General features: G+C 58.5%; 1 protein-coding gene across 22 annotated transcripts in view; it reads left to right on the forward strand.

Annotated features, from left to right (window-relative positions):
• The window catches only part of DYSF (dysferlin), a 225,552-nt gene that overhangs the window by 101,432 nt on the left and 103,274 nt on the right, over positions 1-20,846 (forward strand). For all 22 annotated transcript variants that reach the window (XM_042246330.1, XM_060412345.1, XM_004006065.5 and 19 more), the window contains 9 exons: positions 546-652; positions 5,724-5,916; positions 8,227-8,382; positions 11,637-11,768; positions 11,853-12,019; positions 12,839-12,953; positions 13,228-13,333; positions 13,584-13,726; positions 15,431-15,604. In XM_042246330.1, coding sequence (XP_042102264.1) covers positions 546-652; positions 5,724-5,916; positions 8,227-8,382; positions 11,637-11,768; positions 11,853-12,019; positions 12,839-12,953; positions 13,228-13,333; positions 13,584-13,726; positions 15,431-15,604 — 1,293 coding nt within the window. The remainder of the gene's footprint in view (positions 1-545; positions 653-5,723; positions 5,917-8,226; positions 8,383-11,636; positions 11,769-11,852; positions 12,020-12,838; positions 12,954-13,227; positions 13,334-13,583; positions 13,727-15,430; positions 15,605-20,846) is intronic.

Consider the following 20,846-nt stretch of genomic DNA (forward strand, 5'->3'; position numbering starts at 1 on the left):
GGAGCACAGGCTCAGGAATGCAGAAGAGGTGGGCAAGGGGGTGGGGATGGAGGGGCAAGTCCTTGGCCTGAGGCTGACCTGTTAGGCCTGAGGCCTGGGGCTGGAGCGCTCCCTGGAGGAGACCAGTTGCAATGGGGGCGCGAGTAGGAGTTTGGAGAGGGAAGGCCTGCTGGGCCAGGCTGTCTGAGCGCTCCCAAAGGAAGGAGAATGGGATCCAAGCCTGCTTGGGTGGTAAGGTTTGGAAAGGAGAGAGGGCGCCAGGTGGGAACTGGAGCTGGCTCCGAGGTCGCTTACCTGGGAGGCCTGGCTTGACGGGGCCGCGGAGAACCGGGAGCCCCGGTCTGGGAATTTGGACGTTTGGTGCGGGGAAGCCTGGAAAGTTCTCGAGCCACGACAGCCGCTGGCTTGTGGGGTCCGCCCTCTGCCTTCTTGGCTCTCACTGTTCTTTCCTCTTTGGTCCAGGGGCTGGGCTGTGGTGACAGGACCTGGGGATTGAGGGTCTGCCCCACGGAGACCTCCCTGACCCCTGCCTGCCTGTCCCACAGGAAGCCGGCCTGGAGCAAGTCCACTTGGCCCTGAAAGCCCAGTGCTCCGACGAGGACGTGGACACCCTGGTGGCTCAGCTGATGGATGAGCTCATTGCAGGCTGCAGGTAGGGGGTGCCCGGCACCCACGGCGCCCTCCCCTCCTGGCTGGCCGGGCCCTTTCCCGGGAGTGTTCGTGTGTGGCGGTGAGCGATGGCACGTCTCCCCGGCCATGCTTGGCTAGCAGTCCAGCCCGTGCTGAGTCCAAAGGTGGTGGAGCCAGCGCGGGGAGTTGAAAAGGTGACATTTAGAGCAGGTCATAAATCTCCCTGCAGCAGCGGCAGCTGCGGGCCCAGGGCGGCCCGGCTCACCTGAATGGGGAGCGTTGTGTCTCTGATCCCCGACCTCTTATTTCCCTGATGGAATCTCCAGGAGGAGCTGCCTGGTGGGGGTGACGGCGCCCCTCCTCCCCCCAAGGCTGTGTTGGGGACCAGCGTTTCTGTTTAGCCTTCTATTGACATGGCTGATTGTCAGCTTCAGGAAAAGGGATCCCCAGGGGTGAAGGAGAATGGGGGTTCAGGGCCCCGGTGGAACGAGAAGCATCTGAACCCCTCCTCCACAGCTGGGCGATTTAGGGCTCACCACCCACCTGCTCTGAACCTTGGTTTCCTCATTTCAGCCTGACATTAAGAATATTGTAACCGCTTTATAATGTCACACAAGCAGAATGCCTGGCCCTTAGGACATATTTAATAAATGATAGCTGTGATTATTAGTCAAGCAGAAGAAACATCAAGGAGACTTAGATTCTCGTCCTGTTATCCACCTTTGTGGCGTTGGGCAACTTCACTTCTCTGGGCCTCAGTTTTCCCAGGTATTAAATGGACTTAATAATAGACAGCAGTCTATTTTCTTACCATGGCATTAAGTGTGAATGTATGGGAATATATTCTACATCCTCCTCTAAATCGTCTCACCCCAGCCCCTGGCTGCCTGCCAGTGCCCCTTCTGGTCCTTTGTACCCCAGGTAGGAAGCACACCTTTATCAGAAATGGCCCTGAGGCCTGCTGCCCAGATGAGTCATTCACTCCTTCTCCAAACTTTCCTGAGACCTGGCAGGTTCCAAGCGAGGAACCTAAAGCATGTTACAAGGGTGCAGCTTCAGCTCTCTCGGGGGGTGATGAGGCAGAAGTGAGCAAATGAAGGAAAGTATTGGGGGCTTGAGACATGTGCCCTCGGACCTCAGAGCAGGTGCATCTTATGAAAATCTACAGACGCTTCCTGGAGGCGGCGGTGCCCGAGGAGAACTCTGGAGGGGAGGAGTCTGCCTTTGGGGAACGGACTTCCGGGCATGGGCACAGGACCCTGGGATACCTGCTGCCCCCTGGGGGTTGTGGGGGGAGCTGCAGTCCCATTGGGACAGGCCTCAGGGGGTTGCTAAGGCAAGCCCAGAGCTGGGGGCAGCAGGGGCCCAGGGATTCCTGGGGTTCAGACACTCACTCTGGCTGCAGTGAGAGTGGTGGGCTAGGGATGGTGGTGAGGGGGCCCTGATGAGGGCATCACCCCAGGCAGGGGACTCGGGGACATGGGTGAGAGAAGCGGAGGGCAACGTGGACTGCAGGAGGCATTGTGGTGAGTAACAGCCTCATGGGGACCACTTTCTGTGCCAGGTGTGGTTCTGAGCATTTCACCTGCATTAACTGATCATAAGAATCTTATGAGGTGGGAAGTAGAGGGATCCACGTTTTACAGATGGGAAAACAGGCTCCGAGAGGTTAATTGCCCAGACTCACACCCTAGTAAGTGGCTGACCCCTCGCTGTGCGGCTCTGTCCTGGACAGGCTTTGATGGTGGATTGAGTGTGGGGGCCCAGGGAAGGTCCAGAATGGTCCCTTGGCTCTGGCCAGAGCAGGAGGGTGGAAAGCTGGGCCATTTCTGGAGGGGGACAGTGGGAGAAGAGCAGGTTTGGTAGAGGGGGAGGCGCTCAGGGCTGGCAGTGCTGAGCAGCGGTTGCCTGTGGGCGTCTGTGTTCTGGAGGTCGGAGGTCACCGTGAGGCTAGAGGGGGTGCCATCAGCAGGGGCAGCCGCAGAGTGCCTGGCTGTGCCCCACTGCCCGACCTGACGGCTCGGGTGTGGAGGGCGGGCCAGGGCTCTGGGTTCACCACGGTCTGCTCGTGACTCATGCGCGGTGTGGACTTTGGCAGGTCCGAGGGGCCTGACGCATCTGAGACTGGTGGGTCCCAGGCCCCTGGGCCTCTGCCCCGTTCTCCCAGTGCTCCGTTCTTGACGCACTTGGCTCAAAATGCCTCTGCCAAAGCCTGGTCCCCTTGAATCACTCTCCTGGGGATAGATGGTGGCCGGGGGCCTCGCGGAGAGCCCTGGTCTCCAGTCAGGGGCTTGTGAGGAGGGTCCCTCCCCCTCAGGAGGGCACGCACGCCTCTCTGTGGAAGGTTGGTTCCCTCAGCACCATCTGAGCCACCAATAGCCCTGGGGCCGCAGCAAGAGAGCTCCTCTCCCCCACCCGGCTCTGTGTCGTGCATCATTGCAGCCAACAGCAGGGCACCTGGGCGTGGATTACAAGAGCCAGCTTGCCATAGATGACCGCCAGCTGCTCACCCACTGCTCCAGCCAGCCCCTGCCCACTGCTCCACCATCAAGTGCCCCTGTTTGCGCAGATCCCTTCCTACCGCATCTCCTGGGAGCCCCTCTCCCCGCTGTGCCAGTCGTGGCCACTCTGCTCCTTCGGCCCAGCCTTCTCCTCTCATCTCCTGACCCACGGACCCATCTGCCAGCCACACCTGGGTGTCCACCAGCACATCCTACTCATTTTCTGTGATCTTCCTAAGCCTGTGCCCTGCCACCTCCATTCCAGCCCTGCGGCGGCTCCCGTTGCCTTCAGGAAAAGCCAGCTCTCGTCTGACACGTGGACTTCTCTGTCTCCACTGCCTGCTCCTGGACCTCAGCAGTCTCACCCTCCGGCCCCTGGGAGCCTCCGTGCTGGCTCACTCCCTCGCATGTGCTCCCCCCGCCTCTGAGCCTTGTCTTCTGCACATTCTGCTTCTTCATCCACAAGGCCCTTCCTGCTCTGCTCGGCCTGACCCACTCTGTCGACCCTGCCAGTACAGCTTGAGTCCTCTTCCTCCAGGAAGTACTCCAGACTCTCAGAAAGCTCAGGGGGCGGATCTAGCTTGTCTGTTCCAGGGCCTTCCTGAGGGCAGAGCTGGGCCTCATCCCTGGATCCAGCCTCTGGTCAGGACCAACAGAGCTGTTCCTCCTAAGGTGTGAAATGAGTGACCCAGCACCCAGCGCATCTTCCAGGCTGGACACTCTCTCCTCCCAGGCAGCATCCCTATAAAGGCATCCACTCTGTGTGGGGACAGACAGCCACCTCGTGGACAGCCCGGCTCTGCTCCTAGCCTGTGCTGGGCCCTGCCCTGGGCTGGCCTGTTGTTTCCAAGTCATCCAGGGTTGGTAGAGCGACTGCCCCTGCTTGGGGTTGGGGCCCTGTCATCGGCCTCCCCTTCCAGGTCTCCCTTTCTTCTGGGTCTGCCTTGGGCTTTACAGGGTGGGAAAGGGCCGAGGCACCTTGCTTGCGGCAGTTATGGGTCTCAACTGTTTCTTGGGGAGCCTGGGCTGGGCTGGTGGCCTCCATGAAAATATCCCTTTGGTGGTCTGCATGGCAGTCCCTCTCAGTTCCCGACCCAGGCTGGGAGCATAAATCACCCTGGTTGGCTCGCCTCTCCATCTCCCACTCCAGACCCGCCTGCCCCCGCCCGCAGGCCCACTCAGGCCTCCTTCCCAGCAGTCCCAGCCCAGGAGTCCGGCCCGGGCCCCCCTTCACCCTCTGAACATGCCCCTCCGCCATGCTCTGGCGAGCTGGGGGTGAAGGCCGCCCCTCTCCTGGCCTGGGGCAGCCCCATCCGAGGCACCCTGGGGGCAGTAAATATTATATTACCACAGGGTGTGCAGTACGTGACCTGAGACAGGCCCCAGGGCTTAAGTTTCCTGAGATGGAGTTTGCGTACTGCTCCCCCCACCCTAAAAATTCAATTAAAAAAAATAACAGGAAAAATGTAGTGCGCCGAGGGCCTGCCAGAGTGGTGTATCTGGCGGCGGCGGTGCCGCTGCGCTCGGCGGTAATTGGTTCTGCATAGCTCGGGGAAATTGGCAGAAAAATAAATCAGCCGGGAGCCGGGAGTCGAGACACCGCGGGGAGGGAACGTGAGGTGGGGGGTGGCTGCGAGTGGTGGGAGCAGATCTGGTGAGCGAGCGGGCTTGACTGATGTCCTGTTTGCGAGTCAAGGGCTTGGCGGGGGTGGGGCGGCCCGTGCCCTGGAGCAGAAGTAGTCCGGAGGAGTCCTGCCCAGTGAGAAGAGCACAGAGGCGGCCACGCCACTCTTCCGTCCTCGGTGACCCCTGTGTGCTACTGACTGACCCTGGGCCTTGGTGTGGCCCGAAGGAGCATATAAAGGGGCGCCCAGGCGGGGAGCCCAGCCTTTGGATGGGGGTGGTCAGAGTTCTATGCCTCCAAATAGGGTTGAGTTTAAACCCAGCCCCCCTACTGGAGGCTTGGGGCCGTGTTTCTGGGACTGCATGTACCCCCACCTCCTCTCCAAAGGCTTCCCAAGGCGGAGGGTTCTGGGAGGGGTGCTGTGGGGCCGCCTTGGGTCGACCCATCTGTGCTGCTGGCTGCTGGCCTCCCCACAGCGTCTGCAGCGGCTTGTCAGGGGTCCATAAATTTCCTTCTTGAAGAAAGTGTGCGTACTACAGAATGGATTCGTTTCAGCCAAAGGCAACTTAGTGCTCAGGCCTCTGCTCTAGGAGGGGGCAGCGGGGAGCGGGGGCAGGAGGGACTCACCGGGCCTCTGGGGGCTTGCAGTCAGTTGCGCAGAGGGGACGCACAGGCGAAAGAGGTCACAGAACTGGAGGCTGAGAGGGTAGGTTCTGGACAGGCAGCCTCAGAACAGAGAGGTACTTCAGAGCAGGAGGCGCTCTGGCCAGTGTGGCTGGGGCAGGCTTCCTGGAGGAGGTAGCTGGAGGAGGCACCCAGGGCAAGCGGAGCAGCCAGCAGGAGGCTGGGGGTTTGAGGCCTGCTGTGAGCCCCTGTGCACATATGTGTACACGCGTGTGTGCGTGGCCGGGCCCGGGTGAGTGCTGGGCTCTGGCTCATCAGGCAAATCCCGTCTCTGTCTGTCATAGCCAGCCCCTGGCTGATGTCCAGGAGATGCCCTCTGCCACCCACCTGGACCAGTACCTGTACCAGCTGCGCACCCGCCACCTGAGCCAGATCACCGAGGTGGCCCAGGCCCTGAAGCTCGGCCACAGTGAGCTCCCTGCCACCCTGGAGCAGGCTGAGGACTGGCTCCTGCGGCTCCGTGCCCTGGCTGACGAGGTAGCTGCCCCTGCGATTGCCTTCCTTCCCGCCTGGGATGTCAGAGCTGGGAGGGGCAGGGGGGATGTCTGGTCCAAACTGGCTCTATTGCTGGATAACCTTGGGCAGGTGACTTAATCTCTCTGAGCCTCCATGTCATAGAAGGGACCTGTGGTGGGGCCCAGCCCAGAATCCAGCATGTAGTAGGTGCTTGATAAATGTCCCCGAAGAAAGAAAGTGAAGTTGCTCCGTCATGTCTGACTCTTTGCGACCCCATGGACTGTAGCCTACCATGCTCCTCCATCCATGGGATTTTCCAGGCAAGAGTACTGGAGTGGGTTGCCATTTCCTTCTCCAGAGGATCTTCCCGACCCAGGGATCGAACCTGGGTCTCCCACGTTGTAGGCAGACGCTTTATCATCTGAGTCACTAGGGAAGTTCAAAATGCCCCCAAGTATGCTCAATAAATATGCTTAATAAACGCTGCCAAGGGCTTCCCAGGTGCCTCAGTGGTAAAGAGGCACTCCTGCACTGAGATGTGGGTTTGGTTCCTGGGTCAGGAAGATCCCCTGGAGGAGGGCGTGGCAACCGGCTCAACTATTCTTGCCAGGAAAATCTCATGGACAGAGGAGCCTGGTGAGCTTCAGGCCATAGGGTCACAAAAAGTCAGACATGATTGAAGTGACTTAGCACAAATGGTGCCAAAGAATGTCAGAGACAGAGGTGGGACCAGAATCCGGGGGGCCTGGCTCTAGGTCCAGTGCCAGGGCCCCCTTTCCCAGGGACCCAGCCCCACGTCCTCACCAACCTGTCTGCCTCGAGCCTGCCTCTCATAGGACCCTGTGTTTCCCGCCCGCCCGGGTGCTCCTGAGCCCCAGGCTTGAGGAGGCTGCACCTGCAAGTGATGTTGCGTCCGCACCTGACCCCTCTGCCCCCCGGGGTCACATGCCCCCGCCGGGTCTCCAGGGAAGCAGGCAGGCCACAGATTTGTCTAGAATGAGGAGAAAGGCCTGCCTATATGTCATGGGTGGACACAGGTGCTGCCTGCCCTGGCCAGAGCCACGTGGGGCCCCCAGGGAGGGAGGTGGTGAGGCATGATCTCTGCAGAAGGGGTGTGCAGAGAAGGGCAGGGCTGAGTGGGGAGACGAGGGCCCAGGAGGTGGAAGGGGTGCTCCGGAGGGGAAGCGGCCTGAAGGGTCAGTGTTGTCTCTTCCCCAAGCGGGGCCTCTAACATATGACTGGTTACCTGGGTGCCACTGTGCTGCTCAATCCCAGGATGACCCCTGGAAGTGGCTGTGGACCATCCCCTGGGGCGGGTCACAGACTGCCTTCCACGTCTTGGCCCAGACTCTGGGACCCTCAGTGCAGACTGTGCCACGGCTGGGAGTGGCTAAGGTGACCCGAGTGCTAAGGACTGTGGAGGGGATGGGAGGGAGCCGAGTGTGCTTCAGACCCCCCCAAGGGCTTGTCAGCACAGGGCCCAAGCCCCACTGATCTCTCATGTCTGGGGTGGGGCCTGAGCATCTGCATTTCCTGCATGCTTCCCGGTGGCGCCGCAGGACCACACTTGGTGCTGTGGTTAAGGACATACGTTTAGAATCAAAAAAGCCTGGCTCCTCACCTCTTTGAGCCCATTTCCTCGCCTGTGCTGCCTCCCGGCTGCAGGGGTGAAGTGAGACGCAGGGAGATGCTAAGGGAGGGCGCCGGGCAGCAGCCCCTCCCACAAAGCACAGGCCTTGGGAGCAGACGGATTTAGCCGACCGACCACCTCTCCTGAGTGTGGCATCCGGGAGCAGTTCTCCCTAGAGGCGTGGAAGCGCTCCAGGGCCCTCCGTTTTCAGAGCCCTGTGTCAGCGGGCCCAGAAAAGGGCCAGACCCCCGAGCCCCTGCTGTTAGAGGGAGGAGGGCCCGGTGTCCTCTGGGAAGGGGCTTGCCTTCTGTGGATTCACCGCTGCTCTCAGGAGTGGGGAAGGGGGTGGCTCTTAGGTGTAATGTCGTCTCTAGGGTCAAGTCAGCATTTCTCTACTCCCCAGTGGAGGGGTCTAAGCACGTGGGGCTCCAGGCAGGAGGGTCTCTTCCCAGAATATGTGAATGCAGATCAGTGAATTCCTGGTGGGCTACTCCTGTGAGCTGGGGGCAGCCTGGCATCCTCTCCTTGAGGGCTCATAGCTGCTGAAGATAGAGGTGCCCAGCCAGCCCTGGGGGGTCAGGGGACACCCGAAGGTAGGGGCTCGGAGGAGAGGCCTGTGGAGGCTGGCTCACTTGTGGTGGGCGGAGGGCGCGGGCCGGGAGGCACCGTCGTCCCTACGCTGACTGCCACCCTCTCTCCAGCCCCAGAACAGCCTTCCTGACGTCGTCATCTGGATGCTGCAGGGGGACAAGCGGGTGGCCTACCAGCGGGTGCCTGCCCACGAGGTCCTCTTCTCCCGTCGCGGCTCCAGCTACTGTGGCAAGAACTGTGGAAAGCTGCAGACCATATTTCTGAAAGTGGGTTGTTTTCCCTCCAGTCGTGGTCATACTCTCTTACCCCTAGGGTGGTCCCCTTCCCTCCGGTTTCCTGTTAGGCTCAGAATTTCGAGGCTCTGCTCTCTGAAGGGACCGAGGGCTTCCTTAGAAAGACTTCCCTTCTCCCTTCCTCCCACAAAGTCCCTAGACCCCATGCACTTGGTCTGGAGAGCGAGTAGGTGAGAATCAGGGGGTGCTGGGGATGAATGAGGGGCTGAGCCCGGAGGCTGTGCCCCTCTCCAGCCAGCTCCCTGGTGGGGGCGGCCTCAGCCCGCAGCCCCCGTGGCCAACCTTTAGGAGTCCTGGCACAGACCTGCCTGCACCCTCCCGAGGGTTTGGCTCCAGGTTGAGTAGCACTCGGGTTGGAATTCCTCCCCATGTTAAGGCTGGTGTGTGGGCACTGGCTGTGCCCACAGCTCTGCTCATCGGAGGCCTGGGACCAGGTGACCCTGTCCCTTTCGTCCTTCGGTCCCCACCTTCCCTGCCCTTTCCCTTCCCACCCATCCTCGCTCCCCCACTGTCTTCTCTCAGCCTTGGGGGCGGGTGACAGGGGAGTGAGCAGGTGCCTGAAGATGCCTGCTTTCTTCTCTGGGTTCATGTGGGGATACACGAACCTTGGTCAGGGTGCTGTGGCTGGCTGGTTGGGACAGTTCAGGGACACCCCTCTCTGAGCTGTGGCTGCTGTGGCCCAGGTGAGGGTCTGCGTGTGGAGAGCCATCACAGGCTGCTCTGCTCGAGGAGGAGGCCTGGGGAGTAAGCCTGCTGCTCACCGCGTGGGGCTGACTCCAAAGCTCTGCTGGCATCAGAAACTGCCTGGCCTTCAACCTTCCCTCCCCTGTCTCTTCCCATCCACACCAGAGCCTCCTTCCATCTCACCTCTTCCGGGAAGTCACTGTGCACTAACCTTAGCCTCCAACCTCTGAGTGGCTATTGGCCGATCCATTCATGTACCGGCCAGTCATTCTCGCCGCCCTCTGAGGTGGGCAGAGGAGACGGCTTTCAAACGCATAGCGTGTGTGCAGAGGTTGTAGGTTGGCTGAAATACTGTGTGGCCTTGGGCAGATTGCCCAATCTCTCTGAATGCAGTTTTCCTACCTATAGAATAAAGATCAGACTGCCCTGATTACAGCATTGAGGATGGAATTAGGTAGCACAAGTCAAGGGTCTTACTGGAACTAGGTGATCAATGAATACAATTTTTTTTCTTCTCTTCTCCCCTTTTCCTTCTGGGGAGCTCTTTGCCCCCTGGGGAGAGGAGACTCCACCAGCACCATGGCTGGAGGCCATCACAAAGCCAGGGATGATCAGAAGTCTACATGCGGGTCATTGGTGCTTCAGAGGAGAGCCGGCTTTGCCTTGAAAGAGGGCAGGGGTGTGAGGCAGTGGGCTGCCCCTCCCACCTGGGACATTTTCCTCGTGAGATCCTAACCTCCTAGCATCCTGCTTTCTTCTCTCCCAAGCCAGCTCCTTGCCTGGTCGGGCAGATGGGAAAGGAAGTCCAGGGAGCGGCCACATCTGAACAGGATTAACCAGGGAGGGCTGTCAGGCTGCAGTGGAGGTGAGGCTGCACGAGCGGGCCTGGTGGACGCCTGTGAACGGAATGAACATCAGGCTCTGACCTCTTGGCCCTGCAGCCTCAGGGAAATGCAAACTGAAAAATTTTTCTGATCCCAAGCAAGCAAAAAAAAAAAAAGATATAAGATTGTTTCTCGAAGTCTTCCCCACTGAGTTTATGAGCCCCGCCAGTAGCTCCTGAGCAAGCTCTACAAAAATGTTGGCAGCAAGCAGAGACCAAGAAAACATTGGTGTTTCTTAACTTAAACCAAAGTTGGAAAAAATGAGCACCAGCAGAGAGGGAGAGGAGCCCCAAACTAGACATTTCTTTATTTGCTGTTGCTATTTTGGGTCCAGCAGGCTGGCCCTGTCTGGGGGAGGGCAGGGGAGAGACTGGGGGCGGAAGGGGGAAGGGGGGGGTCAGGCATTCCTGCCATCTCCCTGGGGCTGGTGGTTTGGAGGGGAAAAGGCTACTAACCACCCCAGGGGAGAGGACACCGAAGCAAACAGTCATAGGGAGGTTTCCGAGGGGTGACACTTGGGGTCAGGGGCTCCTTCAGGCTTCACTGAGGATGAACCAAGACAGGGAGGCGGTGAAGGGTGAGATTGCTGATGCCCTGGCATGACTACCCCTCTCTGATCCTCTTACCTGGGCTGGGCTCCCGCTCTGGGGATCCAGGCCTCTTCTACTGGTTGGAGAGCCCTTAGCTCAGCCTCCCTTTGCTCCTCTAAACCCACCAAAGTGACTTTCTCATCTCATTCAGCTCCATGTCCCAGCGGAGACACTCTTCCAAACTCAGGCTCATGAAGCCTGGATACTTAATGTGTTACTTCCTCTAAGGGACTCTGTGTTATTCTGAAAGTGAGGCACTTCTGTTCCTTAGGCCATATCTGACCCTTGATTTCAATCAAATGGTGAAGCAGTTGTGGAGAATAAATGTTTTATGTTGGGTTGTTGTGGTTATTCTGTTTTGGCAGAGCTTCTGAAAGTTTCAGGATAAAAAGCAGTTGAAGACCAGTGAATAGTGGTTAACATGCTGATAAGCACTTGAAAGGGTGGGGATATCAGATGATACACTAACATCCAGCCAAAGAACCCTGGGGGGAAAAAAAAAAAAAACCAAACTGAAACTGAATAGAGAGGCTTTAACCTCTCCCCCTTTCAGACCTTTCTCTCTCTTATAGTGACATGTTCTAGAACCATACTGTCCAGTATGCTAGCCATATGTGGTTATTTAAATTTGAATGAAATAAAACTAAAAATTTAGTTTCTCAGTCATACCAGCTACATTTTAACTGCTCAGTTGCCACATGGAGCTGGTGCATTGAACTCTGCAAATGTGAAAAACCATTTTCACTGTAACAGAAAGTTCCACGGGCCCATCCTATGCTAGGAGAGAGCAGAAGTGAGGATGTGGTGGGAGAGGGGAGAATGGGGCTCCTGGTCTCGACATGGCCTGTCTCTGCAGAGAGCACCTGGATGGGAAGAATGCAGTCTTCTTTTTTGATGGGAAGGAATCTTGGTGAGGTTTCTCAGTCATCCGTGAACTTCTGAGAAGTCTCCCAATAGGGCCCACCCTGATGGGGTGTCAGGCTGGTATACCCAGGCCTGGAGGCCCTGCAAGTTGAGACATCCTGACTCTGAAGGGGACTGTGGGTTTTTTTCCTTCTCTGGTACCCAGTATCCGATGGAAGGGGTGCCCGGAGCCCGGATGCCTGTGCAGATTCGGGTCAGGCTCTGGTTTGGACTCTCTGTGGATGAAAAGGAGTTCAACCAGTTTGCTGAGGGCAAGCTCTCCGTCTTCGCTGAAACCGTGAGTGCCTGACTGCCTGCCCATCCTGCCCCCAGCCCCTGAGCTGCTGCAGGCCTGCTCACTTCCCTGTTGCTCACTCTCCAGTATGAGAACCAGACCAAGCTGGCCCTGGTTGGGAACTGGGGCACAACTGGCCTCACCTACCCCAAGTTTTCTGACATCACGGGCAGGATCAAGCTACCCAAGGACAGCTTCCGCCCCTCAGCCGGCTGGGCCTGGGCTGGAGACTGGTTCGTGTGTCCAGAGAAGACGTGAGTCGTGGGCAGGGAGGGCTTGGAGACGTGGGCAGGGAGGGCTTGGAGACCCCATTTGCCCCAGCCATTTCTCTGAAAGGGTCTCTGTCTACTCTGCCTCTGTGCTGGTCAGAGTGACTCCCTTGAACTCTCCTGGGCTCACGAGGCAGCATTCTCTGCTCAAAGGGCTCTAATGATCAGAAAGTCCTTTCTGATTAAACCTAAGCTGACATCCAGTAGACTTTGCATCCATTGGTTACAGCCCTTTTCTCCAAGATACCAGAGAAAGCCTGCTCTCTCCTCTGCATGTTAACCCCTCTCCCGTCTCGGTCCCTCTCCCATCTCAGGCCCCCTCTCCCGTCTCAGGCCCCCTCTCCCTTAGTGCCTCTCAGGACAGCCTTATCCTTCTCCAACTGCATTGCCATCTCCATTTCTTCCTCCTCTCTCTTTTTCCATTTTGGTTGATATTCAACAAATTTTTTTTTTTTTTTTTACTCTTAAAATTGAAGAGTAACACCTATTGTAGTCACGTACTCACATCTTAAGAATGTAGCTTGATAATCTTTTACATTTCTGCAACTGTCTACTGAGCTTCAAATACCCACAGGGTTTTTGGAGCCTTCAGTTGGTTTCCCTGTTTCTTTCTTTATCTTGGTGGTGACGTTCTCTTCCGTCCCCTTGACTCGCTGCCCTTCCTGTCTCTTCCCCTCATCTCTCCTGTTGTTGGTTGGAAGTGAGGCTGACACAAAAAGGTTGGCCCAGGCCCTGGAGTGCTCTGCCGGAGGGTGTGGATGGGTGGGGGTGTTGGCAGAGACTCTGACTCACCCCTGTCCGCAGACTGCTTCACGACACTGACGCTGGCCACCTGAGCTTCGTGGAGGAGGTCTTTGAGAACCAGACCCGGCTCCCTGGAGGCCAGTGGATCTACATGAGTGACAACTACACGGACGTGGTAAGGGGGTGCTCTGGGGGCAGGTGGGCTCTGCTTTCCCAGAGTCCTGGACATTTAGGCCCAGGAAGGGCATGTGACTGAGAGAACGTTCTCCCCTGCTCCCACACCCCCAGCACCCATGCTCGGGCTTTCGCAGGGCCAGTGAGAGGTCTGGCAAGGGTAGGACGCGGACCCCAAGTCACACCTGGGGCTTTGAGAGTGTGCAGCGTCAGGTTGCATCTTCTCATCTCCTCATCCGTCTCTTCTCACGCTTGCCTGACCTGTGTCACTCTAGAACGGGGAGAAGGTGCTCCCCAAGGATGACATCGAGTGCCCCCTGGGCTGGAAGTGGGAAGATGAAGAGTGGTCCACGGACCTGAATCGGGCCGTTGATGAGCAAGGTGGGCGGCATGTGGAGCCCCGTGAGCACCCAGCAGTCTTGTGAGGCATGTCGGTGGGGACAACTAAAGGCAGAGCCCTTGGACTTGGGGTATTGGCCTTCACTGGGCTACTTCATCTGGGGGAGCTCCTGGGGAGTCCTTACTTCAAACTACAAATCGGGAATCGGTGGCCACTTGAAAGTCTGTGAACGTCCTCCGAGCGCTGAGTGGGAGATGGCCAGGCGATGAGTGATGGGCGCCCCTCCCCCAGGCTGGGAGTACAGCATCACCATCCCGCCGGACCGGAAGCCGAGGCACTGGGTCCCTGCCGAGAAGATGTACTACACACACCGGCGGCGGCGCTGGGTCCGTCTGCGCAGGAGGGACCTCAGCCAGATGGAGGCGTTGAAGCGGGTGAGCCCGGGGGTGGAGGTGGGCAGAGCTGAGGCCCTGGGGAGGGGAGGCCAGCTGGGCACAGTGCGCACCTCTGTGCACACACGCACGCAGGGGGCGTGTGCAAGACAAGCACTTGGAATGCTCGAAGATCGCGTGTTGCCCACACAGGTGCTCATGGACAGAGAGCACCCAAGTGTCCACGACTATGCAAGGGGACGTGCTCAGCATCCCCTGGAAGGTGCGAGGTGTGCGTCGAGTGTGTGTGTGGCTGGGGGTCCTTGGGGCAGAGTCTGAGATAGGAGCTTGGCTGCCTGCAGTTTGTTGAGGCAGTGCTCTCAGGGATGCCAAGAGCAAGACTGTGGTCCCAGGCAGAGATGGTTTTGATTTGAACTGTGGCTCGGAAAGGGGCTCAACGTGGAGCACCACAGAGCTTTCCTCGCCTGGAGGCAAGGGGGCTGGGGTTTGTACCACCTTAGCCATCAGTCATTGGCTGGGGTTGCTGGGGTGGGCTGGCTGCATACCCTCCCCAGGAAGCCTATTCCCTCCAGCACGGCCAATTCCGTGAAGGGGCCTGCTGGGGATGAAGGTGCTGCTAGGCAGAGAGGCTGGGGGGGCTCAGTCAGCACTTACTAGGGGGCATATTCACAGTGTGAGCACCCCGCCCACAGCCATGCCCGGACACCCCTGGGATGCGGACAGCTGCAGAGTGAGCTTGTATGAGCACACACCTGCCTGCACCTGCTCCCGGGGTCACCCAGATGCTCGCGTTCTACGTGCCTGCCTCCCCGGAACCCTCTTGGCCTGCGTCCTTCCTTTCCAGGCACATGCTGGAATTTTGGCTCGAGAACTAGGCCTCCCCTCCAGTCCAGGAATAGCCTTTGGCATGACCCAAGTCCTTTCTCTCTCTTTGGTCACAGAGAATCTAGAGCGGAAGGTCACTGGGTCCCAGGAGAGGCCAGGCTTTTGGGCAGCTGGCTGTTCCTGGTGTCATGAACCAGACAGACTCCACTGTGCCCATGAGGGCACCTGGGGGACAGAGGCGAAGTCTTGCCAGGTGCTGTGCCCCGCCTGCCCCTTCACCACTGGCATCGCCCCAGAGAGGGACACAGCCAGCCTTGGGACTGGCACTGAGCTCGTGGCCCTGAGGATCATCTCAGGTCACGAGATGGCGGGAAGGGGCTTCTGGGACTCCCTCCAACATGGGAAAGGGCACCCTTGGAGGAAGTCTGAGGGGGGGGTCTCTCCATACTGTTGTAGGTCTTGCCTAGTGGAGAAACAACCTATAGCTGGGAAATGAGCTATTCATTTTGCCTCCCAATTGCAGACCCATTTCCATGTTTATAAGTCGGGATATGAAGAAGAAAAAGGAAATTACAAGGAAACCTTGGATTCATGAAATCCACCTAGAATCCAAATAAACAAACAAACCAAAAGCCCAGTGATTTCATCACTGCTCAGTCTCCCTTCCTTTCTTGGCTCCTTGGATCTCCCCACAGCCCAGGGAGCCTCTGATTTCCTGACCTGGGACTCTTGTCACTGCAGAAACCTCTCAGAACCCCCTCCTCCAGGGGGTCCTCCCAGGTTTTCCTACCTGCAGGGTGATGATGCAAGGTGTGCGTGTGGGGAGTCTTGGAGGGCAAGGAGGACACAGCTGGAGTCCAACCCAGGACTCCCTGCCAATCTGCCAAGCGGCCCCTGAGTCTGCCCTGTTCTCCCATGCAGCACAGGCAGGCGGAGGCGGAGGGCGAGGGCTGGGAGTATGCCTCGCTCTTTGGCTGGAAGTTCCATCTGGAGTACCGCAAGACGGATGCCTTTCGCCGCCGCCGCTGGCGCCGCCGCATGGAGCCCCTGGAGAAGACGGGGCCTGCGGCTGTGTTTGCCCTTGAGGGGGCCCTGGTATGTGGCCATGCCTTTCTGGGGTTGATGGGGTGCAGCATGTTTTCCCAGGGCTGTTTAGGGCTGATGCAGGGGAGGTGCAGGGGCCCCTGGAATGGGACTGTGAATTCGATTCTCTGGGGTTGCATGTGGGGATGTGGACACCTCTCTAGGTAGTCTCCTGAAAATGAACAGCTAGTTTCTTGGCACCAGAAGACCTGCTACTAATTTGGCAATTGAGAAGGGAACAGCGAGAGGGCCTGGACTTCTGGTGCTCGGACCTGTGACTGAGGCCAAGGGACCTGGCTCCTCTGAAGAAGCTGGCTGGCCTGGGGATGGGCCTGGGAGGCTTTGGCCTGGCCCAGGGGAGTAGCCAGAGGGGTTCACAGACCCTGAATGTCCTCGGGTGGACTTGGATCCTCCTGAGGCAGAGGCTGTCTTGTGGGCGCCCCGAGAATCTGGGGAGAGAGGTGCCTTAGAGACCACTTCCCAGAGCTAGTGGAGTGAGGGTCAGAGCAAAGTTATCCAGGGGCTGGATGATGTGTTCCACAAAAAAGATGTGCTCACACTTCCTGGATGTACCAAATGGGGACGTTTGGGACCAGGGGATAGCCTGTCCCCTGCTCTGTTGGTTTGGGGATTTCCAGAGCTGGGGGTGAGATGCCCAGGAGGAGATGTCACCTCGGAAATCTGGGAAGGACAGCCTGCCCCCTGGATGGGGGAGAGGGCTTTGCGCTGTGACCTACGGGAGTAGGTCTCACCAGCTTTACTGGCAATAGAATCTGAGTGTGTCTTCATGAGCCCGCTGTGTGTGTGTATGTGAGTACATGTAAGTGTTTGGTCTGGGTGAGGAGCAGTGGGTCTTAGCCCTCAGCCAGGGAGCGCAGTGGGGAGAGCCCCCCAGCCCTGAAGGGATGGCTACAGAAAAAGGAGTTGAAGCTGGCAGTTGCCCTGAGGGTGCCTGGGCAGGGCCTGGAAGCTCCATCACTCCCAGGACCTATTGGGGGGGGCCAGGTCCAGGGGTGACAGTATGGGAGATGGAACCCTCTTGGGGCCAGGTGATGTCAGAGGCTCTGGAGGGAGCCCCTCCCGGGTCTGGGGGCCAAGTGGTAGGGAGGCTGAAGGAGAGGGCGAAGCTCTGGGCTCTCTGGGCCCCTGAGCTGGTGTTCAGGCTGGCACGGTGCCGGGGGGCGGGGGGTTGGAACTGCCACCCAGGCTGGAACAGCTGCGGCCGGGGATCTCTTTATCCTATCGGAAGGGGCCTGGCTCGGGCACAGGGCAGTGAGGTGGTGGGGAGCTTGTGTGGCTCCCAGTGAGGGGCGGGGAATAAAGACCTTGGCAGACCTCAGAGGCAGGGCCAGGTCTGAGGGTGCTGCCCACTAAGGGGCCAGGGCTTGTTTTCATCAGATAGAAATGCAAGCCAAGTGGGCTGAAGAGAGGAAAAGAGCTTAAGGCTCAGATGGCGGGGAATCTGATTCACCACGGGGTGAATCAGGCATCAGGCCTGGCAGGAGCCAGGGGCTCACACAGTGTCCTTGGGGCTCTGTGTTTCTGACTTGCCCCACGGCCTTGGCCCCATTCTCACACTGGCTCATTCCATGTGGTGGCAAAGATGGTGCCCCTGACAGAGGCTGCCACCATCTTTACAGCCAGCAGAGCCCAGCTGGCCTCCTCTTTCCTCGCAGCTGGAGACCCCAAGGGGAGAGTGCACTCTCTCGGGAGGCCAGGGCTGTCTCGTGTGCGACTGACCAGCTCTCCTGGGCCCTGTGCCCACGCCAGTGCCTGAGCCCGAGGGCGAGGAACGGAATGTTCTGATTGACTGTCTTGGGCCACGCCCCCCTTTTCTTTGCGGCCCGACAGCCCCACCAGGTTGGGGAGAAGAGCATCTGGGAAGGAAACAAGCCTGAACGGTGCCGGGCGCAGGGCGCAGATGACCACGCGCTCTTGAATGAGCAGTAGGGAGCGAGTGGACTGCCGAGGGGAGGAGGAGCGCGCTGGCAGAGCTGGGTTTTAGGGCCCTCATCGGGCAGCCATGGAGGACGGCTGGGGAGGGAGAGCCTTCCATCGCGAGACCCCCAGCAGGCTTGGTTAGAGATCTGGGAGGGGGTGACCCTCTGAGGTGGGGGCCAAGAGGGTGGAATGGACGGAGGTGGAGGGGCAAGGCTTGGGGAGGGAAGGGTCAGGTGGGTGGAATGGACGGAGGTGGAGGGGCAAGGCTTGGGGAGGGAAGGGTCAGGTGGGTGGAATGGACGGAGGTGGAGGGGCAAGGCTTGGGGAGGGAAGGGTCAGGTGGGTGGAATGGACGGAGGTGGAGGGGCAAGGCTTGGGGAGGGAAGGGTCAGGTGGGTGGAATGGACGGAGGTGGAGGGGCAAGGCTTGGGGAGGGAAGGGTCAGGTGGGTGGAATGGACGGAGGTGGAGGGGCAAGGCTTGGGGAGGGAAGGGTCAGGTGGGTGTCAGGGGCTCTGCTGGATGGACAGTAGGGCCACCCCCTCGCCAGGCAGTGGGGTGGCTGGGCCTGGGGCTGTGATGAGTTCCCGGTTGGCCCTGGCGAGCGTGACACAGACGTGAAGTGCTGTGTGGGGAAGATGGATCTGGCGGCTGCCTGCCAGGCGGCCCCAGGGCAGGGAGACCGGGGGTGTGGGGGCTGAGCGTCAGCTGCGAGGGGAGGGAGGGGCTGGGTGGAGAGAGGGCGCCTGGCCAGAGGTGGCCCCGAGACACGTGGAGGGAAGCGTGGACGGCTCCGGGGCTGGCGGCAATCGAGGGGAAGAAGGCGAGCGAGGCTGGGGGACCCGCTGCCAAGCTTTCATGGCTCGGTGACTGGGAGAGCGAAGGCGGGCATTTCCCAGAACTGAGAAACCAATCCGTTTACTCTTTACGTGGGAGAAAATGTTGTGAGGGAGCCCTGAAATCAAATGTCAAGTCAAGTGGGAAGGTGACTGGGGATGATGCAGACGTGAGCCGCCTGTGATCTGTGGAAGAGATCAGGGCAGTGAAGCCTGGAGTCGTGGGAGAGCTTTGCTGATGTAGGGAGCCAGAGGCGGACAGTGGTCAGAGTGGCTGGGTCTGTGAAGACTGGAAGACACAGTCTTTAGATGTGACCAGCATTTGGACAGGGCCACAGGCCCATTGGGTAGGAACTGACTAGATCACTCTAGTTGAGCCAAAGACCACCCCTCATCAGCATGAGAGCACACACACACACACACACACACACACTGTCCTTCCACGGTCATGTTTACCTGCCTCCTGCCAGGACCAGGGACAGCCTGGGTTCCCATTCCCGAGTCTGCTGTCCTTCATCCCGGGGAGAACTGATGCTCTAGTATCAGGGCAGACGGTTGGGTGGTTGGGTTTTCTGGACGTCAGGACCAATCTAATTGTTCCAGGTACTGGCCTTTGCCCACTGGTCACTGATGCCTGCTGCTTCCCTTGGCAGGAGTGTGGAAGTGGGTGGGTGAGGCTTCCAAATGGCGCTGGTTTGGTTTGAATGCTGCTTCCTCTGCTTCCACTATGGATAGATTACTTGTCTCTTTAGCGACTCTGTTACCTTACTTGCGAAAATCACTACATCCACGGGTTCTTGTAAGGAACGAAGTCGTAACCCATGTAAAGAAGTGTTTCTCAGTTTTAATGAACTTAGGACCCATCTAGGGATCTTGTTAAAATGCACACTTTTGATCTGATGTCTGAGTGGGGCTCGAGAGTCTTCATTTCTAACAGGCCTCCAGGGATGCTGATCTCAGGACTGTCTTTGAGTAGCCGGGATGTCAGCTGCATAGCAGCTGAAGATGAGGGATGCAGTCACATCGGCCCCCTACTTGACTGAATGCCCCTCTGGGGGAGGGGAGCTGTCTCTTCCGGGCTGAAGGTGTGTGGCCAGGGTCCTAGAGAGGGAGGCAGGGAAAGGTGACATGTCCTCCCTGTTTCTTCGTGGGAGAAGGTGATCTTTTCTTCTAGTGATCCACCTGATGGACCGGGCTCATAGGAAACCCCTGTCTGATTAGGAAGAGGGATATTCACATCTGAATGCAAATAAGCCCAACAGAATCTGCATCTTTGAAGTACAGACTGAGAGTCATTCCAGAGTGACAGCGTCTAATGAGGGGAGCTTCTTAGAGGAGGCCCTGGGGAGGCAGAGCTTGGAGGAATCTAGGACTGTGGGTGGTGGCCAGGTGGCCTTGCTGGTAATCTGACATTTCTGGATGTCTGGGCCCAAGGGCCAGGCCTATGGCGCCCCCTTGCCTCCTACCGCCTGTCCCCTGGCCCATGAGTCCACCAGCAGGCCGGGCCTCACTTGCCAGCTCCGCTCCTGAAGACGTCTCGCTGGAAGGCAGGCCCTGTCTGCTCATTAGCACGGGCAGCCTTTCCCTGAAGCCTTCTGCCGGGGCCAAGCCTGGCTCCCTCTGCGGAGCGGGAGGCCCTGCCTCTGTCTGCTAATCGTCTGCTGTCTCCATCGCGAGCATTATTTTATTTTCGTATTATTCTTTTTCCAGCTAATATCCTGGCATTCCCAAAGACACCGGGTTTCATAATCTTCCTGGCGTTCCCAGGGAGCTGGGAAGCAGAGTACAAAGCTGCTATTATAGCGTGTTCCATCCAGCCTCCCTCTCCTCGCCCCACACCCCTCGCTGCCGCCGCCACCGCCACCGCCGGCTCCGACCCAGTCACCCCCTCCCGACGCCACCGGCTTCTCTGAGAACCCTGGTGACGGCTGCTGGGGATGAGCTCACAGAATCCGTCCTGTGGCCCTTGCCCTGGGCCTGCCCTCCTTGCGCGAGGATTTTTCCAGAGCCCTGTCTCTGTGCTCCGCCTGCAGAGTCTAGAAGGGTTTTCTGAGATGCCTGAGCCTGGGCAGGGAGGAGGAGATGCAGGTTCGGCTAGTGCGCTCCTCAGCCCGGGAGAATTTTAGGGCTGGAAGGAACTTACGTGTTCGGAAGCACTCTCCACCTGGGTGCTTGACATTGGGTGCAGAGCTGTGAGTGTGCACATGTGATCTATGTGCACGTGTGTCCGAAGTGTAAGCCCGTGTGTGGTGTGTATGGATGTATATGGTGTGTGCAGTGTGTATGTCTGTGTTGGGTAAGGGTGAGGCCTATGGTTTTCTCCAGTTCTCAAGAAAAGCTAGGATCTCAAAGAGAGTAAAAATTACTAAAATCTGTTTTGCCTTGTGCCAAAGACCAGGTTGAGAGCTATATGTTCATTGTCTCATTTCATCCTCACAGTGACCCCAGAAGGCTGGATTTTATGATTATACCCATTTT

The sequence above is a fragment of the Ovis aries genome, chromosome 3 (genome assembly GCF_016772045.2).
Source record: "Ovis aries strain OAR_USU_Benz2616 breed Rambouillet chromosome 3, ARS-UI_Ramb_v3.0, whole genome shotgun sequence".
NCBI lineage: Eukaryota > Metazoa > Chordata > Mammalia > Artiodactyla > Bovidae > Ovis > Ovis aries.